The following is a 17,226-nucleotide window of genomic DNA, read 5'->3' as shown; positions in this document are numbered from 1 at the left end:
GCTGCTCCCACTAGCCCCGCCCCCGACCTGGCCCCGCCCCAGCCCACAGCTGCTCCGCCTGTTCTGCCCTCCGACACCCAGCCTCGGGAGGGCGCATGACGCAAGCGCTAGGGGAGGGCCCCGCGGCGTTGCCGTGGCTACAGGCCACGCGTTCCGCGGGGGCCGGCGTACACTTCCGGGGCGGAGTGCGGCCTCCGGAAGTGCGTGGCCGCTCGGGGCCATGGCGGCTCTCGCCGTCGTCTGCCTGCTGCTCGGGACGGCGACCTGGCCGCCGGCCTCGGCCTCGGGCGATGAGTTCTGGCCCGGCCAGTCGGCGGCCGACATCCTGTCGGGAGCGGCGTCCCGCAGACGGTACACGCGCGTCCGTGCTATCGGCGGGCCGGTGGGCAGGGACCGGGTTGGGGGTGGGGGCCGGGGCTGGGCTGTGGAGCCGGGGCGCCGGTTGGCGGCCGCTGGGCGGAGGGCGGGGGTGCGGGGCTGGGGCAGGGCCCGGGGCGCGAGTCGGCCTCCCAGAGCCCCCCCGGGAAGGGCAGGCGGGGGCCCCTCTTAGAGAAGTGGGGCCTTGCCCGGGGTTGGAAGAGCCCCAGAATCAGATGTTGGAATGGGGTGGTTTATCAGCCTTGTTTATCTGCAGGGAATTTCAGATGTTGGTTCCTTCGGTAAAGCTCAGGAATAAGAAACAAGAGTGACTGCCGTTCAGCGGTTCTTGAGGGCTTGACCCGGCACAGACTGTGCGGGGTGTAGGGATGGTAGATGAGCCCCTTCCTCTCGGGGTTGGCGGTCTTCTGGGATTAGAGGCTCCAGCTGAGGATTCCATCCTCATCTGCAGGAAGGAGGTGGTGGGAAAAACTAACACAGGGAAGGGAGGGGTGTGGCGGCGGTAACTCATGACAGAAGCCCGGACCCTTGCCTGGCTCTTGTGTAGGGGAGTCTCGCCTAGGACAGGGCAGCAGTTCTCAAAGTGTGTCCCAGGGCCCCTGCGGTGCCAGACCATTTTTGTAGAAACGCTGGGATGTCACCTGCCATTTGCACTCTCCCACTCTCCCGAGTTTCCTGTGGGGTTTTCCAGAGACCACCTGGCATGTGATATCACAGAACACGGAATGCAGAGGCAGATAGGAGAATCCAGCTCTCACCAGTTCAAAAAGAGATTTGCAAAAATTACAATCACTGCTACTCTTCTCACTAATGATTTTTGTTTTGAAAAATATTTTTTGTTTAGGAGTGTTAATGACAACATGTAATAGGTTATTACTGTTATTTTTAAGTGAACCCATAAATATATTTTGAAGTTCTTACTTTAACTTCTAACACAGGAACTGTTGGCAGGTTTAACCCACATGAACAGCAGCCTTTTGGGGTCCTCAATAACTGTTAAGAGTGCACAGGGGTCTGTAGACCAGGAAGTTTGAGAGCCCCTGGAGGACGGGTGCTCAGGTGCTAGTCAGGTGCTTAGCTGGTGTTAAACGGATGCCAAGATGTCTTCTGCATCTGGTCCCAGGCTCTTTAAGTAATGGGCCACGTGGAGATGGGTAGGCAGTGCCTCCACTTTAGGAACCAGAAGCTGCTGAACATGCCTGGAGTCTGGGACACGGACCGTGGGTGTGGGAGCTGGGTTTCTGTGCAGAGGCCTTGCCCTGAAGGACTGCTCTCTTGTGCTCCCTGCCAGGTACCTTCTGTACGATGTCAATCCCCCGGAGGGCTTCAACCTCCGCAGGGACGTCTACATCCGCATCGCCTCCCTCCTGAAGACGCTGCTGAAGACGGAGGACTGGGTGCTGGTGCTGCCCCCCTGGGGCCGCCTCTACCACTGGCAGAGCCCCGACATCCACCAGGTCCGGATTCCCTGGTCCGACTTTTTTGATCTTCCAAGTCTCAACAGAAACATCCCCGTCATTGAGTACGAGCAGTTCATTGCAGGTGAGGCGGTGGTCGTCGTTCTGGTTCTGGTGTGAACCTCGGGCCGCCTTACCTCCAGCCTGCTGTCTTAGCATTTGCTCTGCTTGGGGCCGTGCTTGTGTTACCTGCACGACCAGTGATCTGGGTCTTTCCGTAGTTTTTCTCGGGAAATAGATCTGAAGTGTGTGAGCTCTGTGTCCCCTCGCCTCTGGAAACCCTGGCTTCTGGATGAGATGACGCGGTGACTAGGAGGCCACTGCCACAGAGGCCTTGTCCCAGCAGGACTCGCTCCCTGTGCAGCCAGGGCCGTTCTCACCTGAAGGAAAACATGGCGCATGTGTGGTGTGGGCCACATGCTGGCCAAGATGTGTAACCGCGCATCCAGTTTAATTTGGTCCTGCTCAGACTTCCCATGTTAGCTTTTGTAAGAGGGAAGAGTTGAAGATTTTCTTTGAATAAAGTTATTCAGAGCTTATTATTGTTTTTATTGAAGTGTGGCTGATTTACAATGTTGTGTTAGTTTCAGGTGTACAGCAGTGATTCAGTTGTACATATACAGTCTGTTCTTTTCCAGATTCTTTTCCATTGTAGGTTGCAAGATATTGAATATCATTCCGTATTACACAGTGAATCCTTGTTGTTTGTTTTATGTATAGTAGTTTGTATCTGTTAATCCCAAACTCCTAATTTATCCACCTCTTCTTCCCCATTTGGTAGCCATAAGTTTGTTTTCTAAGTCTGTGAGTCTGTTTTTGTTTTGTAAATAAGTTCATTTGTATCGTTTTAAAAAAATTCTACGTATGGGTGATAAATGATACTTGGCTTTCTCTGACTCACGTCTCTTAGCATGATAATCTCTAAGTCCATCCATGTTGTTATAAATGGCATTATTTCGTTCTTTTTTGTGACTGAGGAATATTCTGTTTTAACGTTTATTTTGTATGTATATATGACACCACATCTTTTTTATCCAGTCGTCTGTCAGTGAGCATTTCGGTTGCTTGCATGTCTTGGCTGTGGTAAATAGTGCTGCTGTGAACACTGGGGAGTGTGTGTCTTTTAGAGTTAGAGTTCTCTTTGGATATCTGCCCAGGAGTGGGATTGCGGGGTCATATGGCAGGTCTATGTTCAGTTTTTAAGGAATCTCCATACCGTTTTCCATAGTGGCTGCACCAGCTTACATTCCCAATAACAGTGTAGGAGGCTCCCTGTTCTCCACAGCCTCTCCAGCATTTGTTACGTGTAGACTTTCTGATGATGGCCGTTCTGACTGGTGTGAGGTGACGGCTCATTGTGGTTGGATTTGCGTTTCTCTGATGGTTGGCGGTATGGACTGTCTTTTCCTGGGCCTGGTGACCTTCGGGACGTCTTCTTTGGAGACACGTCTGTTTCGATTCGTGCCCGTTTTCAGCTGGGTTTTTAAATGTTTTTGACACTGAGCTGTATGTGCTATTTGTGTGTTTTGAAAGTTAATCCCTTGTCAGTCACATTGTTTATAAATATTTTATCTCACTCTTAGGTTGTCTTTTCATTTTGTTTGTGATTTCCTTTGCTGTGCAAAAGCTTTTAAGTTCAATTAGGTCTCATTTGTTTATTTTTGCGTTTGTTTCTTTTACTATATGAGACGGATAAAAAAAAATACTGCTGTGTTTTATGCCCGAGAGTGCTCTGCCTCCGTTTTCCTCTAGCAGTTTCAGAGCGTCAGGTCCTACATTCAGGTCTTTAACCCACTCTGACTCTGTGTGTGTGTGTGTGTGTGGTGTTAGAGAGTGTTCTCATGGCGTCCTTTTACGGGTAGCTGTCCAGTTTTCCCGGTGCTGTTTATTGAAGAGACTGTTTTTTCTCCGTTGTATATTCTCGCCTCCTTTGTGGTAGATTAATTGGCCGTAAGTGTGTGGGTTTATTTCTGGGCTCTGTCCTGTCCCACTGATGTGTGTGTCTGTTTTGTGCCCGCTCCACACTGTTTTGATGGCTGTAGCTCTGTAGTGTGCTCTCAAGTCAGGGAGTGGGGCTCCCCAGCTCCATTCTTCTTTCTCTCACTTTGTTCTGTGGACGTAAACTGAAAAAGTCGGCGCTGCCTCCTTTCCGCTTCCCTGGAGCGGCTTGGAAGAGCGAGTGCCGGTTCCTGAGCAGCATTCACTGAGTTCTCCTGTGCGAGGCCTGGCGGGCTGAGTCCTCCCTGTTGGGTTCTGTTCTCGCTGCAGCTCGTACCCTGTCACTCTGAACGTGCCCCGTGTGCAGGTCGGCACTGTGGGCGCTGCAGGCGTGGAACGGCAGGGAACCGTCTTCAGGTGTCTGCACTCCTGCTGAGAAAGCAGCCCCTGAGGCTGGGGAAACGCCTTTCTGGGGTCATCCTTCCCCACCCGAGAGAACAGGTGGCCGGGTGTCTGGTCCAACCTGGCTCGGCCTGGGCAGCAGTCTCAGCCTTGGTCTGCACCCGGGCTCACAGTTCCCCAAGAAATAGCCCCGGAACCGTGCTTAGTGACTGGGCACTGGAGACAGGTGTCCTCCCTCCGCTATGCCAACCGCACCCCTGGAGCCAGAGCTGCCGGGCGTGCGTGGCCTGGACCCAGTTCAGAGGGGGGGACAGGCCTGGGTGGGAGCTGCAGGGCCCCCTGGGGGCTGGGCCTCCCCATCCCGTCCCCGTCACCGTAGGAGGAGCTCCTGAGCTCGGGCATCAGCCCAGCAGGGCAGGTCTCAGTGCCCGAGCAGAGCATGTCTGGGGGACACTGGAGTTTTGCTCGTGCGGCTCCATCGCTCCCTCTCTGAACACGTCTTCCCTGACCCCGGGACGTGGCCAGCATGTTCAGGTGGGGGTGGGAGCAGTGGGTGACGGGCACAGGCCACTCGCTTGGAGCTCATGTTGGGGTGGCAGAGTGTAAATACGTGGTGGGAACACGCATTGTTCGGGATGGCAACCAGGGCCGCAGGGGACAGGAAGGCAGACGGGGACGGGGTGTAGGAGGGGCCATGCTGGGAAGGCACCCTGGGAGGTGCAGTGTGAACAGCCTCACGGGTTAAGAGCCAGCCCCAGGGCACAGTCCAGGCGGGGACAGCTGTTCAGAGGCCCAGGGAGAGCCCGGGATGGGCTCTGGCACCACTGTAGTCCCGGCAGCTGGAGGAGGGGCCCCGGGGAGACAGCCTGCACTGTCATGGGGACCAGTCCTGCCTGCAGCAGAGGGAGAGACGAGGGGAGGGGTCCAAGGGAGCTGCCGGGGCCTGGGCCACATCCCCCCACCCCCGTGTCCCAAGGCTGCTCATTCGTCCTCCCTCTGCTCCTGTGAGCTGTCTCTAGTCTTCCCGGGTGGACGGTGGCATTAAGTGAAGTGGTAGCTCTGTGTCATCCGCTCTGTGCTGGCGGCTCTTACTCTGGGTCCCTGTCTCTTGCAGAGTCCGGCGGGCCCTTCATCGACCAGGTCTATGTCCTGCAGGGCTACGCGGAGGGCTGGAAGGAGGGGGCCTGGGAGGAGAAGGTGGACAGCCGGCCCTGCCTCGAGCCGCCGCTCTACTCGCAGGACAAGCACGAGTACTACAGGTGTGGCCAGGTCCCTCCCCCGCCCCCCTCTGCCCCCGCCGTCCACATGCGCTCGTCCAGGGCTCGGGCTGTGTCACACATGCCTGCCGGGCACGCGCAGCTTCCCCACACTGTTCAGTGCATTTGAACGTGGTCGTGGTGGTGGCGGGACTGGAGTGGTTGGGCTCTCCAGTCCTGAGTGACCCCGGGGCATCCCAGGACACGGCTGCTGGACGGACAGTCCCGTCCGAGCTCTGGCCCCAAGCGTGAGGCATTGCTTCCTCCAGGCTCCTCCATGGCTGCGCGTGCTCTGTCCTATACTGCTGGTCCCTTCAGGCCACGTGAGATGTTTGGTTTCTTTAAAAATGTTCGCACTGTCCCCGCCTGTGGTCGTGGCCGGGAGAGATAGCTGAGTGTCAGGATCAGGCCGGGCGTCTAGACTTCACTTCTTCCCGCAGAAAAAGGAAGTGAGTAACGGGGTGCGCGGTCTTGTCTTGCAGAGGATGGTTCTGGGGCTACGAAGAGACGAGGGGTCTGAACGTCTCCTGTCTGTCTGTCCAGGGCTCAGCTTCCATCATCGCACCTGTGCTTTTGAGAAACACGTCTGCACGGTGAGTGCCTGTGAGCTGAGCACGTGCGCATGTGCAGCTGGGCCTCGGGTGGGGACCAGCAGCTAGGACAGGACAGCCCTGGGGTTGGGGTGCGGGTAGGGGCGACTGGGCCCAAGCTCTGTGGCCCTGTGCCCCCTGTGGTCCTTGGGGCTGCTCAGAGCCCCAGGGCGGGGTCGCTGGTCCACACTAGGCACAGTGGGCCTGAGGGTGGACAGAGGACAGTGAGGAGAGAGTGGGGGTGAGGGCCATGGGGACATGTGGCTGCAGCAGGGTGAGGGCGAGGACAAGGGGCCGGGAAGGTCTGAAGGGACCCCCAGGGTGACTGGTGCTGGGGCGGCTGCCTGGAGCGGTCTGAGAGGTCACAGAGGGGGAGCATGCGCTTCCCACCTCGGGTCCCTCTCCCGCTGGGCTTGCCCCTTCTCCACCTTAGCGGGGTTGGGGGCAAGACTTGAGCCTCTCCCAGCGTGGACATGCCGACCTGGCTGCTGCTCATGGTGTCTCCTGTTGGAAGCATGGCCGCACATCCCAGTCCTTCTCGGAAGCAGAGAGCCGGCCTCGCGGTTGCCCCACGCCCACCCCCACAGGGCAGCACCGGGGTCAGCGGAAGGGGGAGGGGTTCAGGTGGCCCCTGGGCTGGCTCTGGAGGTGGACCCCCTGGAGGAGGACGCACGCTGGGCAGCCTGACGAGCGTTGGTGGGGGCTTTGCTGCGGGTGTGAGCTCGGGGGTCGTGGGGACCCTGGAGGAGCCGCCCTCCCTTGAGTCCCCGTCAGTCTAAACCAGGCTCCCTGGGCTTGCGGGCATGTGGACTGTCTGCACGTCCGCCACAACCCGGCCGGGCCCCTCCCCGTCCTTTTCAGCCCATTTTCCCCATGTTGGGACCCCTGTGGGCATGCTGGGCTTTGTAAACCAAACACCAGTGGGTCTGTGGCAGCCAGCAGTTGGTCGCTTTGCCTGAGGGGGTCCCATCTCCATATACAGACGTGGATGCAGGACGTGGCTGAGGGCACCCCCACTGGGACCCCATGTCACGAGTGTCCCAAAACCGTTTGGGTCTCAAAAGCAGGTCTGGCTGAAGTTTTGGACTGTGGGCTGTTTTTTCTGAGTGACTGGAGCTGAGTCCACTCTTGGAGAGACACCTCTGGGCGGGGCCGTGCTGAGGCAGGTGAGGCTGGACCACTGGGGGTCACCCCCACCACCCAGAAAACTCAGAGTGTGACAAGCACTGGCCAGAAAGAAAAGATTGGTCCCAGTTACATTAGAATTAACGATTCCTGCCCGTCGGTGGGTACCGTTAAACAAACGAAAAGACAGACCGCAGACAGAAGGAAGATGCAGCCCGTGGATCAGGCCAGGACTCGTCCAGCTACCGATGGAGGCCCCAGAGTCAGGAGCAGCGAGGCGAGGGCGGGCAGCCTTGTGGTGAACTCAGGCACACCGGGGAGGAAGTCATGCTGCCCTTAAGCCTGAGAAGACACCCTCTGGCCCTTGGTGACCAGGAAATGCAGGCCACCCCTGCCCTTGGGAGGATGGGCCACGTAGCTGCGGGAGGATCTGGGAAACCGTTGGGGGCCAGTTGGCTGTCGGGTCACAGAGGGCGGACCTGTGACCCAGCACACCCAGCCCAACGCACCTGTGTGCGTGCCCACACGTGTTCCAGAATGTTCTGCGAGCCACAAGCCAGAAACCCCCATGCCCTTCAGCAGTAGGTCATCGGGGCAGTGGGTTGTGGCAAATTCAGAACAGACGCGACTCAGCCACAGAAATGGAAAGACGCTGCTGTTTCAGCAGAGGTGACCGTGCAGACATAACGGTGTGAGACAGTGCGAAAAATAAATCCGGCCGAACTCCGTGGCATGAGGCTGCGCCCTGCGTGGGGCGCTGGGGCTGTTCTAGGACAGTGGCCCAGCCGGACGTGGGGTGCAAGCCGTGTCTCTGCAGGTGACACTGCATCTGGCGGTGAGGCCGCCTCTGAGGAGCAGCCTCCGTTCCCACCCCGACCCCCACGGCCGCCGCACTGTCAGCCGCCTCGCTGCTTTCCGGAGCTCATCTCCCTCTTTAAACACCCGTGGAGTCGCCCGCTCAGGGTTCTCTGCGCGGGTTTCTCTTCGCCTTTTTCCCACTGCGTGATGCCCTCTGGGAGTTGAAGCCTGTGCAGTCACCGTGGAGGTGGCCACAGAGGCCGCCACGTTCTTCTGCAGTTGTCCCTGCGCCGCTGTGAGAGCGTTTATTGAGCCCGCCCACCTGGGTGGCCGTTGACTGGCTCCAGGTTTTTACAGACAGGAACCATTTTTACAGAACAAAACCATTCTGTTTGGGGAGTGAAAATGGAGGCTCACACCCAGAGCGGAGGCTGGGTTTGTGGGGGGGTGGGGTGTGCTTTGCGTGGTGACGGTCGAGCCACCGTCCCCGGGCAGCCACCAGACTCAAGAGCTGTAATGAGGGACAGGTGGGTCTCTGGTCTGTTAACGTATGTTTCTTTGATTTCAGAGCAAAATCAGATTTAAAGGCTCTTTTGAAACGATTTTCTGTAATGCATCTTTTCAGATCCTTTGCCAGTTTCTTTCTCTGCAGGAGTTTTAAGTTTTAATACATTTAAACTTATCAGTCTGTGTGTTCTTCAAAGGTTTCTGGATTTTTATTTTTCAGTCTAACCTTATCCAAATATTCTTAGAGTCTTTCATGTTTTGCTTCAATAGTTTCAGTTTTCATATTTAACTCTGAGCCACTGAGGCTTTGTTTGGGGTCAAGAATGGGGGCCCTGGTCACCCCACCCACTTCCCCGTCGGCAGCTCTGTGAGCCGGCCGCTCTCCAGACGCGTCGAGCCCCCTGGGTCGCCCAGGCCCGCGTGGACGTGGCCTGTCTCTGGAGCGTCCCTCCCGCAGGTTCTGATTCTTCAGGGCGCTCGATTATTCCGTAGCGGGCAGCCTCGCTGTGCGGGAGGGAACTGAGCCTTCACTGAGAAAGGGGCCGGCTTCTGGTTGGAGGAACACGACAGGATGAGGAGAACCTAGGCTCTGTTTCATTCAGGCGATTTTTACGAACAGGAGTAAACGCTGACCTTTCCCCCTTTGTGGTATCCGCGGTCTTAGGGGTTTGCCCTTCGCCTGGTACCGTGGTGAGTTAAGTCGCAGGCGTTGTAACACTGAACCTTCCTGGTATGAACTCCCTTTGTCACGTCTGCTACTCTCTGAGCGCACTGCTGGGTTCTGTTTGCTCATCTTGTTTGTTTGTGGGTTTGTGTTCTTCTGCATTGATGGGCACAGGTTGCTTGTGAGCTCACCCAGTTCCGTGGCTGGGGCAGGAGAGACTCTGAATGTTCAGAGTCACTTAGGAAGTAAAAGCTCTCTCTCATAATCACGTGGCACTGCAGACAGCTTCCTTTGAGAGGGTTGGCAGTGATTGCCCAAATGCCCCCAGGTGACCTGGCAAGGTTGGTACGATCTCAGAGTTCAGCCCAGAGTGTTCCCGGGCTCAGGGCCCTCCCACGTTGACAGCGCTGTCTGAACTTCGGAGCAGAATCATTTTGAAAGTAAAACTGTCTCTTTTCCTGTTGTTTAAAACCAGGTCTGTGATGCTGGACCGCGCCGAGACCCTCCTGCACGACCACTACGGTGGGAAGGAGTACTGGGACGTGAGTGCTGCCCGGCCGGCGCCCGCACCCCTGTAGCTCTAGCAAACCCGAGACACTCGGCCCCTCTTGTTTTCAGCCTCGCGGCCTAAAGTCACAAGGTTTTAACAGCCGTGGAGGGGCCCAGCCCGCACATGAGGTGTCCAGGGCGGCGGCTGGACGGGGCAGCCGCGTCTGCTTGGGCATCCTTCCCCGTGGGCGATCACGAGCTGGAGCCGGCGCCCCTGGCTCGGTCTCCAGCTGTGAGCGGTGGGGCATCTCTGCCTCGAGTCAGGGTTGGACTTGGACCCGCGCCGAGGGAGGCGCTGGCTCTGGGCGAGTGAACGGCCAAGACAGGCGGGAGATGGGCCATGTCACCTTGGCATTGGGGACGGCTTACTTGTCAGGGGTCTGGTTGGGAAGGTGGCCCAGCTCTGCCCGTCGGGGGCCCTGCAGGCCAGGACAGGCCAGTTTGGTTTTCCTGAGAAGAGCCTTTGGCTGCGAGGTGGGGGCCCGGGCCTGCCCTCTGCTCGTGTGCTCCCCTGAGGCGCGGGCCTGCCCACTGCTCGCGTGCCCCCGGGGGCCCAGGCCTGCACAGGCGGGTTCTTAGACGAGGCGCACTTTGTCTGCTGTTGGAATGAAATGGAAGTTTTAGGTAAATCCCAGCTCTCTTAGATTACGGACGGATGCTGGGCCCTCCCAGGGCCGATGTCTCCAGCCCGTTTTCTTCTCCCGCCCTTCTGGTCCTGGGCTCCCGGCGGGGCGCACCCGCCTGCCCTGGTCACCTCTCCGGAGGCCCCTCTGGGAAGCGGTTTCCCTGGACCCCTGACCTTGGCTCTGGCAGGGTGGACGGAGCACGGCGCCTGTGTTGGGGCCGCCCCCTGCTGCCCGTGTCTCTGCACAGTTGGCGTGGTGTCCTCTGCCTGAGGGGTTCCCAGGTTTGTTCATTGAGGGGCAGGTTGGTGATTTATGGCATTAACGTTTGACAAAGAAAAGCACATCTCTGCATTCAGGAGCATATGTTTGTGTTCTGTAATCTCTGCGCCTGCTCTTCTGTAATCTCTGGGCAGCGGCTTGTCTGTCCCCTGGCCCAGGCAGGAGCCCCAGGGAATGGGTTTCACGTCCCCTCTCAGCCGCTGCCCTCGCAGCTCTTGGGACCTGCCCAGCCTGGGGGGCATGGAGAGGCCAGGTGTGTGCAGAGCACCCCAGCTGAGACCCCTGCTGCCTCGGCGTGCGACCTGGGCGCCTCCTGGGCGGGTGGTGTCGGGAGCGTGGAGGTGCAGCTGTCCTCACTGTGGACACAGCTGCTCTGTGTCTTTGTCAGCTCTGTGGTCCCCATCTGGCTGTTACTGCTGGTGACCACCCCCCGCACTCCCCGCCTGCCAGCCACCTTCTCTCGGCCAGCGCTCTGTCCCTTGGGCCCAGGGGACTCTCAGGAGGGGAGGGTTGTCGGTGCCGCCCGGACTCAGTGTGGTCCACTCCCCGTGACACTCCTCCCCCTCGCAGACGGGCGGCGGCTTGTCTGCGCTGCCCGGGCCCGGCTCGCTGTCCTGGCATGCCTGCAGCTCCTCGGGCTGCTCCTGGGGCCAGAGGGGCTCCCGGCAAAGGCCCTGCGCGGGGCAGGCGCTCACAGTGCCCTCTGTGCCCGCAGACCCGGCGCAGCATGGTGTTTGCCCGGCACCTGCGGGCCGTGGGGGACGAGTTCAGGAGCAAGTACCTCAACTCCACCGACGAGGCCGACAGGACCCCCTTTGAGGAGGACTGGACCAAGATGAAGGTAGCTCTCCACATCTTTGTGGTCAGAGGACGCCAAAGTTACCCCTTTAGATGCCCAGTGACCAGTCCCTTTGCTCAGGGAAGGTTAGAACGGGGTGCTGGCTTTGCTGTGGATGCCGCCCGGCAGCCGGGAGCCCCTTGTCCTGGTGCAGACGTTGGGCTGTCGGTCGGTACCGGTTCCTCTTCAGCGAGGTGGGAACTTATTGCGGGGCTGCAGCCCAGGTGGTCATTACAGTGGAGCGAGGTGGCAGATGGGAGAGTAGAAGCGAGAGGCCGTCGGAGGCACCAGGGCTCGCCTCCGCCTTCCCCCCCAGGGGCACCACGAACACCCTTTTGCTCCAGCATTGTCCTTTTTAGGAAAGATCTTTTTCTGAAAGGTTGGCTTTTTTTATAATTTCGATGAATTATATGCTGCTTTTTCAAATTATTGTTATTTTTAGGCATTTTAGTGTAATTGTTTTAATGATTTCCTTTTCACGTAGGTTTTAACAGCAAACTGTTTTCATAGAGAGGAATGCTGTTTCACCGTCTTTCTTCGCAGGACGTTTGCGCTGCTTTCACGTGGAGCAGCGTCGTTCCCGCGATAAGCGCCAGGGCGCGTGGACAGGTCTCACTGGAAGCGTCAACATTGAACTGAAGGCTTTTCTTTTTATCTAGTTTGTATTTGTTTCCAGTGTTTCCTTTACTCGTCTTTGTTCACTCAGATGAAAGGGTGTGGGTCATTGGTCACTCATGGTCTTGAGGAGACGTCCAGCCCCCTCCCCCGGGGTTTGCCCTGAGCATCGGTCCCTGGACGGACCCCGGTGTGGCCCCTGCTGCGTGGAGGTGCTCGGACTCTGCGTCCCCCTTCGCCTCCTGCCGCACTGGACGCCGACCCCGTGGGCTCAGCCTGTCCCGTCCTTTGCCAGGTCCAGCTGGGTTCCTCGCTGGGGGGCCCGTACCTCGGCGTCCACCTGAGGAGAAAGGACTTCATCTGGGGGCACAGGGAGGACGTGCCAAGCCTGGCCGGAGCCGTGAGGAGGATCCGCAGCCTCATGAAGACCCACCGGCTGGACAAGGTCTTCGTGGCCACGGACGCCGTCAGGAAGGGTGCGCAGTGCGCCTCCCGCTCCCCTGTTGCGCTCTTGGGTTCCAGAGGGTCGGGTCGGTCCCCTCCTCCACCCACGCAGCCACATCTGCAGCCGTGCCCGCCGCCTTTGGCTCCGGCCCCACAGGCCTGCTTGTGTCCGCAGAGTACGAGGAGCTGAGGAGGCTGCTGCCCGAGATGCTGCGCTTCGAGCCCACAGGGGAGGAGCTGGAGCTCTACAAGGACGGGGGCGTCGCCATCGTCGACCAGTGGGTCTGCGCGCACGCCAGGTGGGCCGCCAGGCACCCCGCCCTGTGTCCCCTCCTCCTCCTGGGAAGCAGTTGGGCCTGGGTCCTGGGGTTCCACCCTGGGACCCCTGGAGTAAAGTGGAAAACAAAGGCAGAGTAGGTCACTTCCCCTGTTTTCAAACTTCCCGGATGCCGGCTCCACAGGCCTGCTCGTGGACCTGTTTTCCTGCAGGGCTGCAGGTGTTCTGTGCTGTGAAGGGCCCCATGGGCGCCACCTCCAGGGAGAGGGCCCGCTCCTCTGCGCCCCTCCGGGGGTGCGGGGCAGACTCAGCCCCAGCTCAGCCTCAAGGCTTGGCAGGGGGGAGGTTACGGGCGTTGCTCCGCCACCTTCTTGGGCTTAAAGCTGGTGACATCCTGGGGACATACCTGTGGCAGGTCTGTTGCAAGACATCTCCCTGGAAGAGACTTCCTCCTGCCTCGAGCAGCCAAAAATCTAGTGGAGGCTGGAGGCTGCCCCTGACGCGGGCCCTGTCTCCCTCACACCAGCTCCCGCAGCCTTCCCGGCAGCCTGGTGTCTGGGCATCTCGTGATGGGGACCCCGGCCGGCGGGGCTGTGGGGCCCGGGCGGGCCCCGGCGGAGGCGGACGGCTGGCGGTCGGTGCGTTTGCCCGGCAGCCCCGGTGACCTGGCGCTCCCTGGCAGGGTTTTCATCGGCACCTCGGTCTCCACGTTCTCCTTCCGGATTCATGAGGAGAGGGAGATCCTGGGCCTGGACCCCAGGACGACCTACAACCGCTTCTGTGGGGACGAGGAGCCGGCGTGCGAGCAGCCCACGCACTGGAGGGTCGTGTACTGACCGCCCGGCCGCCTGCACGCGGCTGTGCCTGTCTCCCCTGAGGATGTGCGTCCTCGCCCCACCAGCTGGCCATGCCCCTCGGGGCTCAGGCCTGGGGAGCCACGCGGGTCCATCCCACGCCTGCCCTGGGCCTTGGGTTTTGTTTGCATCAGGGTCCGGGACCATGTCACTGTGACCAGCGAGGCCCCTGTGACAGCACTGAGGTGCCGGCTTGCCCCGGGCAGGTGTGACGCCGCAGGCTCCGCCCCGGGGGCGTATGGACGTGGCGCTGGTGGCACCTGTGACTCGCAGGGTTTCAGTCATTTGAGCCCCTGTGGTGGCTGCAGAGCAGAGTCCGAGGTCCTGCCCTTCTCCCCCGTGGGCCCGTGTGCAGCCACAGATCTGAGGCCTCGGGCGGCCCCCCTCCGGGGCAGCGGTGGGGCTGAGAGGCGCGGGCGGTCACTCCAGCCTGAGGTGGCGCCTTGGAGACCAGCTGCCAAATGGGGGTCCTGGACTGGTCCACAGAGCCCTGTGCTGGGCCTTCATGGTCACACGAGGGGGCCCCCACCCCGTCGCCTCTGACCAGGCGTCCCAGTCCCACAACTCCTGGGTGACTGGTGAGGCCACAGTGTGGACGGGGAGCCCTGCAGAGCCTGGAGCCTCAGGTCCCTCTCATGTCTCCTTCCCAGGCTCTTGAGATGGCCCTGGGTGCGTGCTGGGGTCCTGTAGTGTGGCTCACAGCCACGCAGGGCTGGGTGACCGAATATTTATTCTTTCTCTGTTTGTACTTCAGATATTAATAAAGTACATTTTCTAGAGGTTGTGCTTCTGCGTTCTCTTTCGGCCGAGAGCTGTAGCAAGTGTTTGCACCGTGGCCACCGTCTTCTGTGAAGAAAGTTGGCCGCTGTGTCGTCCATGTTGGTGGCTGTGAGCACACTGTGGAGACACCGCCCGGCCCCCCCCGTCCTCAGGACTGCTGGCTGTAAGACCTGTCTGAGAAAGTCCACGGCTGTGGGAAGTTGGGAACAGCCCTCTTCTCGGCACCGAGGAGGAGGCAGCAGACTTCCTCGGTTTTGCATCCTGGAGAACGACCAGCCAGCGGGACATCCTGCGTCAGAGGACAGTGGGCACAGCAGGAAAACAGGGGTTTCGGGCGGGGGAGGGGCCGGCCCCGGGACAGCAAGTGCAAAGGCCCCGCGGCGTGTGTCTGGGTGCCTGAGGTGGCAGGAAGTTGTGTGACCCGGGGCCTGACTGGGACGTGGGAGAGAAGCCGTGGGGCAGGGGTAGGAGTGAGTCTCGTGGGCAATGAGGTGGGGGAGGGAGGGGCCCCCGGAGGCTCTGTGTAGACAAGAGGGGACAGCCTGGAAGCCAGGGTCCAGGTGACACTCGGGGCTGTGGGAAGGGAGGGCCAGGGTGTGTTCTCAGCTGCTGGGAGGATGTGGAGCCCGTTCCTGAGGGAGCCCAGGGCCTTCCTGGCCACTACCTCGCGGCCACTCTTCCATTCCCGCCGTGTCTGATGGCAGAGCTGCAGAGTCTCAGAAGAGCCGTCATCATTGGGGCCTGTTGAAAGCGTTTGTGCCATTGTTGGAATTTCAGACACAATGTGAGAGGGAAGAGGAACCGGAGGGGCTGCGGGGGGAGGCTGGCGGGGGCCCAGCACCCCACCCCAGAAGCCAGCCAGGCTGGTCTGCAGATTCAGCAAGCCGGCCCCTGGCTCCCGGGTCAGGGGCGGGCCAGCGGCCCCGTCTGTCCCTGGGCCGTCCGGCACTCGCGGATGCCACACCAGCTGCCCGATGGGGTCCGGATGCTGCAAGAAATGACCTGTGACAGACCAAATCTCCGCTTCTATTAACAAGGCCTTTTCAGGACAAAGCAGTGCAGCCCTGTGTCCTTAGGCCACTGTCCTCACAGCGGGCTGTGCACGGTGGGCAGGTGGGCGCTTCTGAAGCACGCGTGCACACGCACACAGGCGCGCACGCGCGTACATGCACACGCATGCACACATACATATGCGCACACGCACACGCACGCGCGCACACGGATTTCCCCGTGCGTGGCCTCGGGTCCTGACAGAAGCCAGCATGCCCTCTGGAGGAGCGCAGTCCTGCTGCGTTCCAGAGTCCTGTCAGTGTGGGCCTGGTCTCACAACACGAGATCCCCTGGCGCACAGGAAGCAACCCACCAGGGGCAACCGTCAGCGGAAGCAGCCGCGACGAGCCAGCCCCAGCCCCCGTGGACGCCAGGAAAATCCACTCAAAACATAAGGTGGCGGCTATTCGCACGTTCTCAGAAGCGACAGGGTGCTAAAATGTGGCGAAGGAACAAGATGCCGTCAAAGATGAAATACAACCTCTGGAAAGAAAAGGTAACGACTGAAGTGAGGCATGCAATAGCTAAACAACACGTGCGACACACCTGAAAGATGATGAGTGGCCTGAATTCCCAGGGTGGTGGTGGTCCCAGAACGCAGCCTGCACAGAAGTCAGACAGAGCGGGAAGGAAGCACGAGGGCCGGCCCGTCTCCAGCGGGTGTTCTAGGAAGAGAGCGGGGGGCGCAAAACAGGCCATGGTCAGAGGTGTTGGGTGAGGATTCTCTGGACACTGACCCTCGTGTTCCAAAGGCCCAGTGACCCCCAGCAGCTTAAGTCAAGAGACCTGCGTGTGAGTGACGGCTGAACTGCGGAAGCCCGCGCCGGGGGAGCCCGCGCCCCCGAGGGCTCGGTGCTCCACTGCTCACCCACAGGGCGGCCTCGGAGGCCGAGAGACGGGCAGTGCCTTCAGACCCGGGAAAGATCACTGTCAGCCTGGATTTGTGTTGCCAGCAGAACTGCCAAGAATCGGAGGGAAACAGAGGTTGCTTCTGGGCAAAGTGAAGCCATCAGTGGCCCTCGCTGAAGCAGCTGCTGCACGTTGTGAATCGCCTGGAGAAGGAATGTAGCCCCGGAGCAGCAGGGCAAGGAGACCACAGCCACAAGCGGGCTCGCACACGCGGCCCCTCCGGGTCACAGCAGCGCCTGCTTCGTGGGGCTGGGACGGCTGGGCGGGATCAGCAGTGGCCAGTGGTGCCTGCGAGCCGGGGGGCGGGCTGGGGCAGCCAGACAGCGCGCCGCAGGGTCACAGGACGTTAGAGGCCCGTCCAAAGAGACTGAGTGTGAACTTTTTAAGGTAAATGGTGGATGAAGCTTTGAGATTCCCCACCCAGAGGAGACAGGTAGACAGTGTAACTCTCAGGCTAATTTGAAAGGAGAAAGTGAAACAAGAAAAAAAGTGACTCAAACCCACAAAAGGCAGGACAGGAGGAAACAAGAGGGAAAAGGACAAACTCATCAACACGATATAGAAGTAAACCCAAGTATGTTGGAAGTCCCAGCAAGTGTCAACAGAGAAAAACTCCAGTTTAAAGACTAGACTGAGTAAAAGATTAGACTGATTTAAAAAAAAATTGCGGGGTGGATAATTTAGTTTGTTTATGTTAGTGGAGAGACCGGGGGTTGAACCCAGGACCTCGTGCGTGCTAGGCACGCGTGTACCACGGAGCTGTGCCCTCCCCTCTAGGGTGACTGTTTAAAGTTGAATTCTGTGCTGCTTATAAGAGGCTCGAAGCCGGACGGGGGCCTGTCCTGTCCCCAGCCGGGAGCCTCTGCTGATGGGACATGAGCCGGAGAGGG

General features: G+C 59.5%; 1 protein-coding gene across 1 annotated transcript; it reads left to right on the top strand.

Moving 5' to 3' along the window:
- Window positions 1–168: 168 nt before the first annotated feature.
- On the top strand, window positions 169–14,376 carry POFUT2 (protein O-fucosyltransferase 2). The gene is made up of 9 exons (XM_072970372.1): window positions 169–351; window positions 1,670–1,920; window positions 5,290–5,434; window positions 5,914–6,024; window positions 9,591–9,657; window positions 11,285–11,410; window positions 12,318–12,498; window positions 12,642–12,765; window positions 13,426–14,376. The coding sequence occupies exons 1-9, from the start codon at window positions 221–223 to the stop codon at window positions 13,577–13,579; spliced, it is 1,290 nt and encodes a 429-aa protein (XP_072826473.1). The 5' UTR covers window positions 169–220; the 3' UTR covers window positions 13,580–14,376.
- Window positions 14,377–17,226: the final 2,850 nt, after the last annotated feature.

Source organism: Vicugna pacos, chromosome 1 (genome assembly GCF_048564905.1).
Source record: "Vicugna pacos chromosome 1, VicPac4, whole genome shotgun sequence".
Classification (NCBI taxonomy): Eukaryota; Metazoa; Chordata; class Mammalia; order Artiodactyla; family Camelidae; genus Vicugna; species Vicugna pacos.
This window is presented reverse-complemented; position numbering and strand designations above follow the sequence as displayed.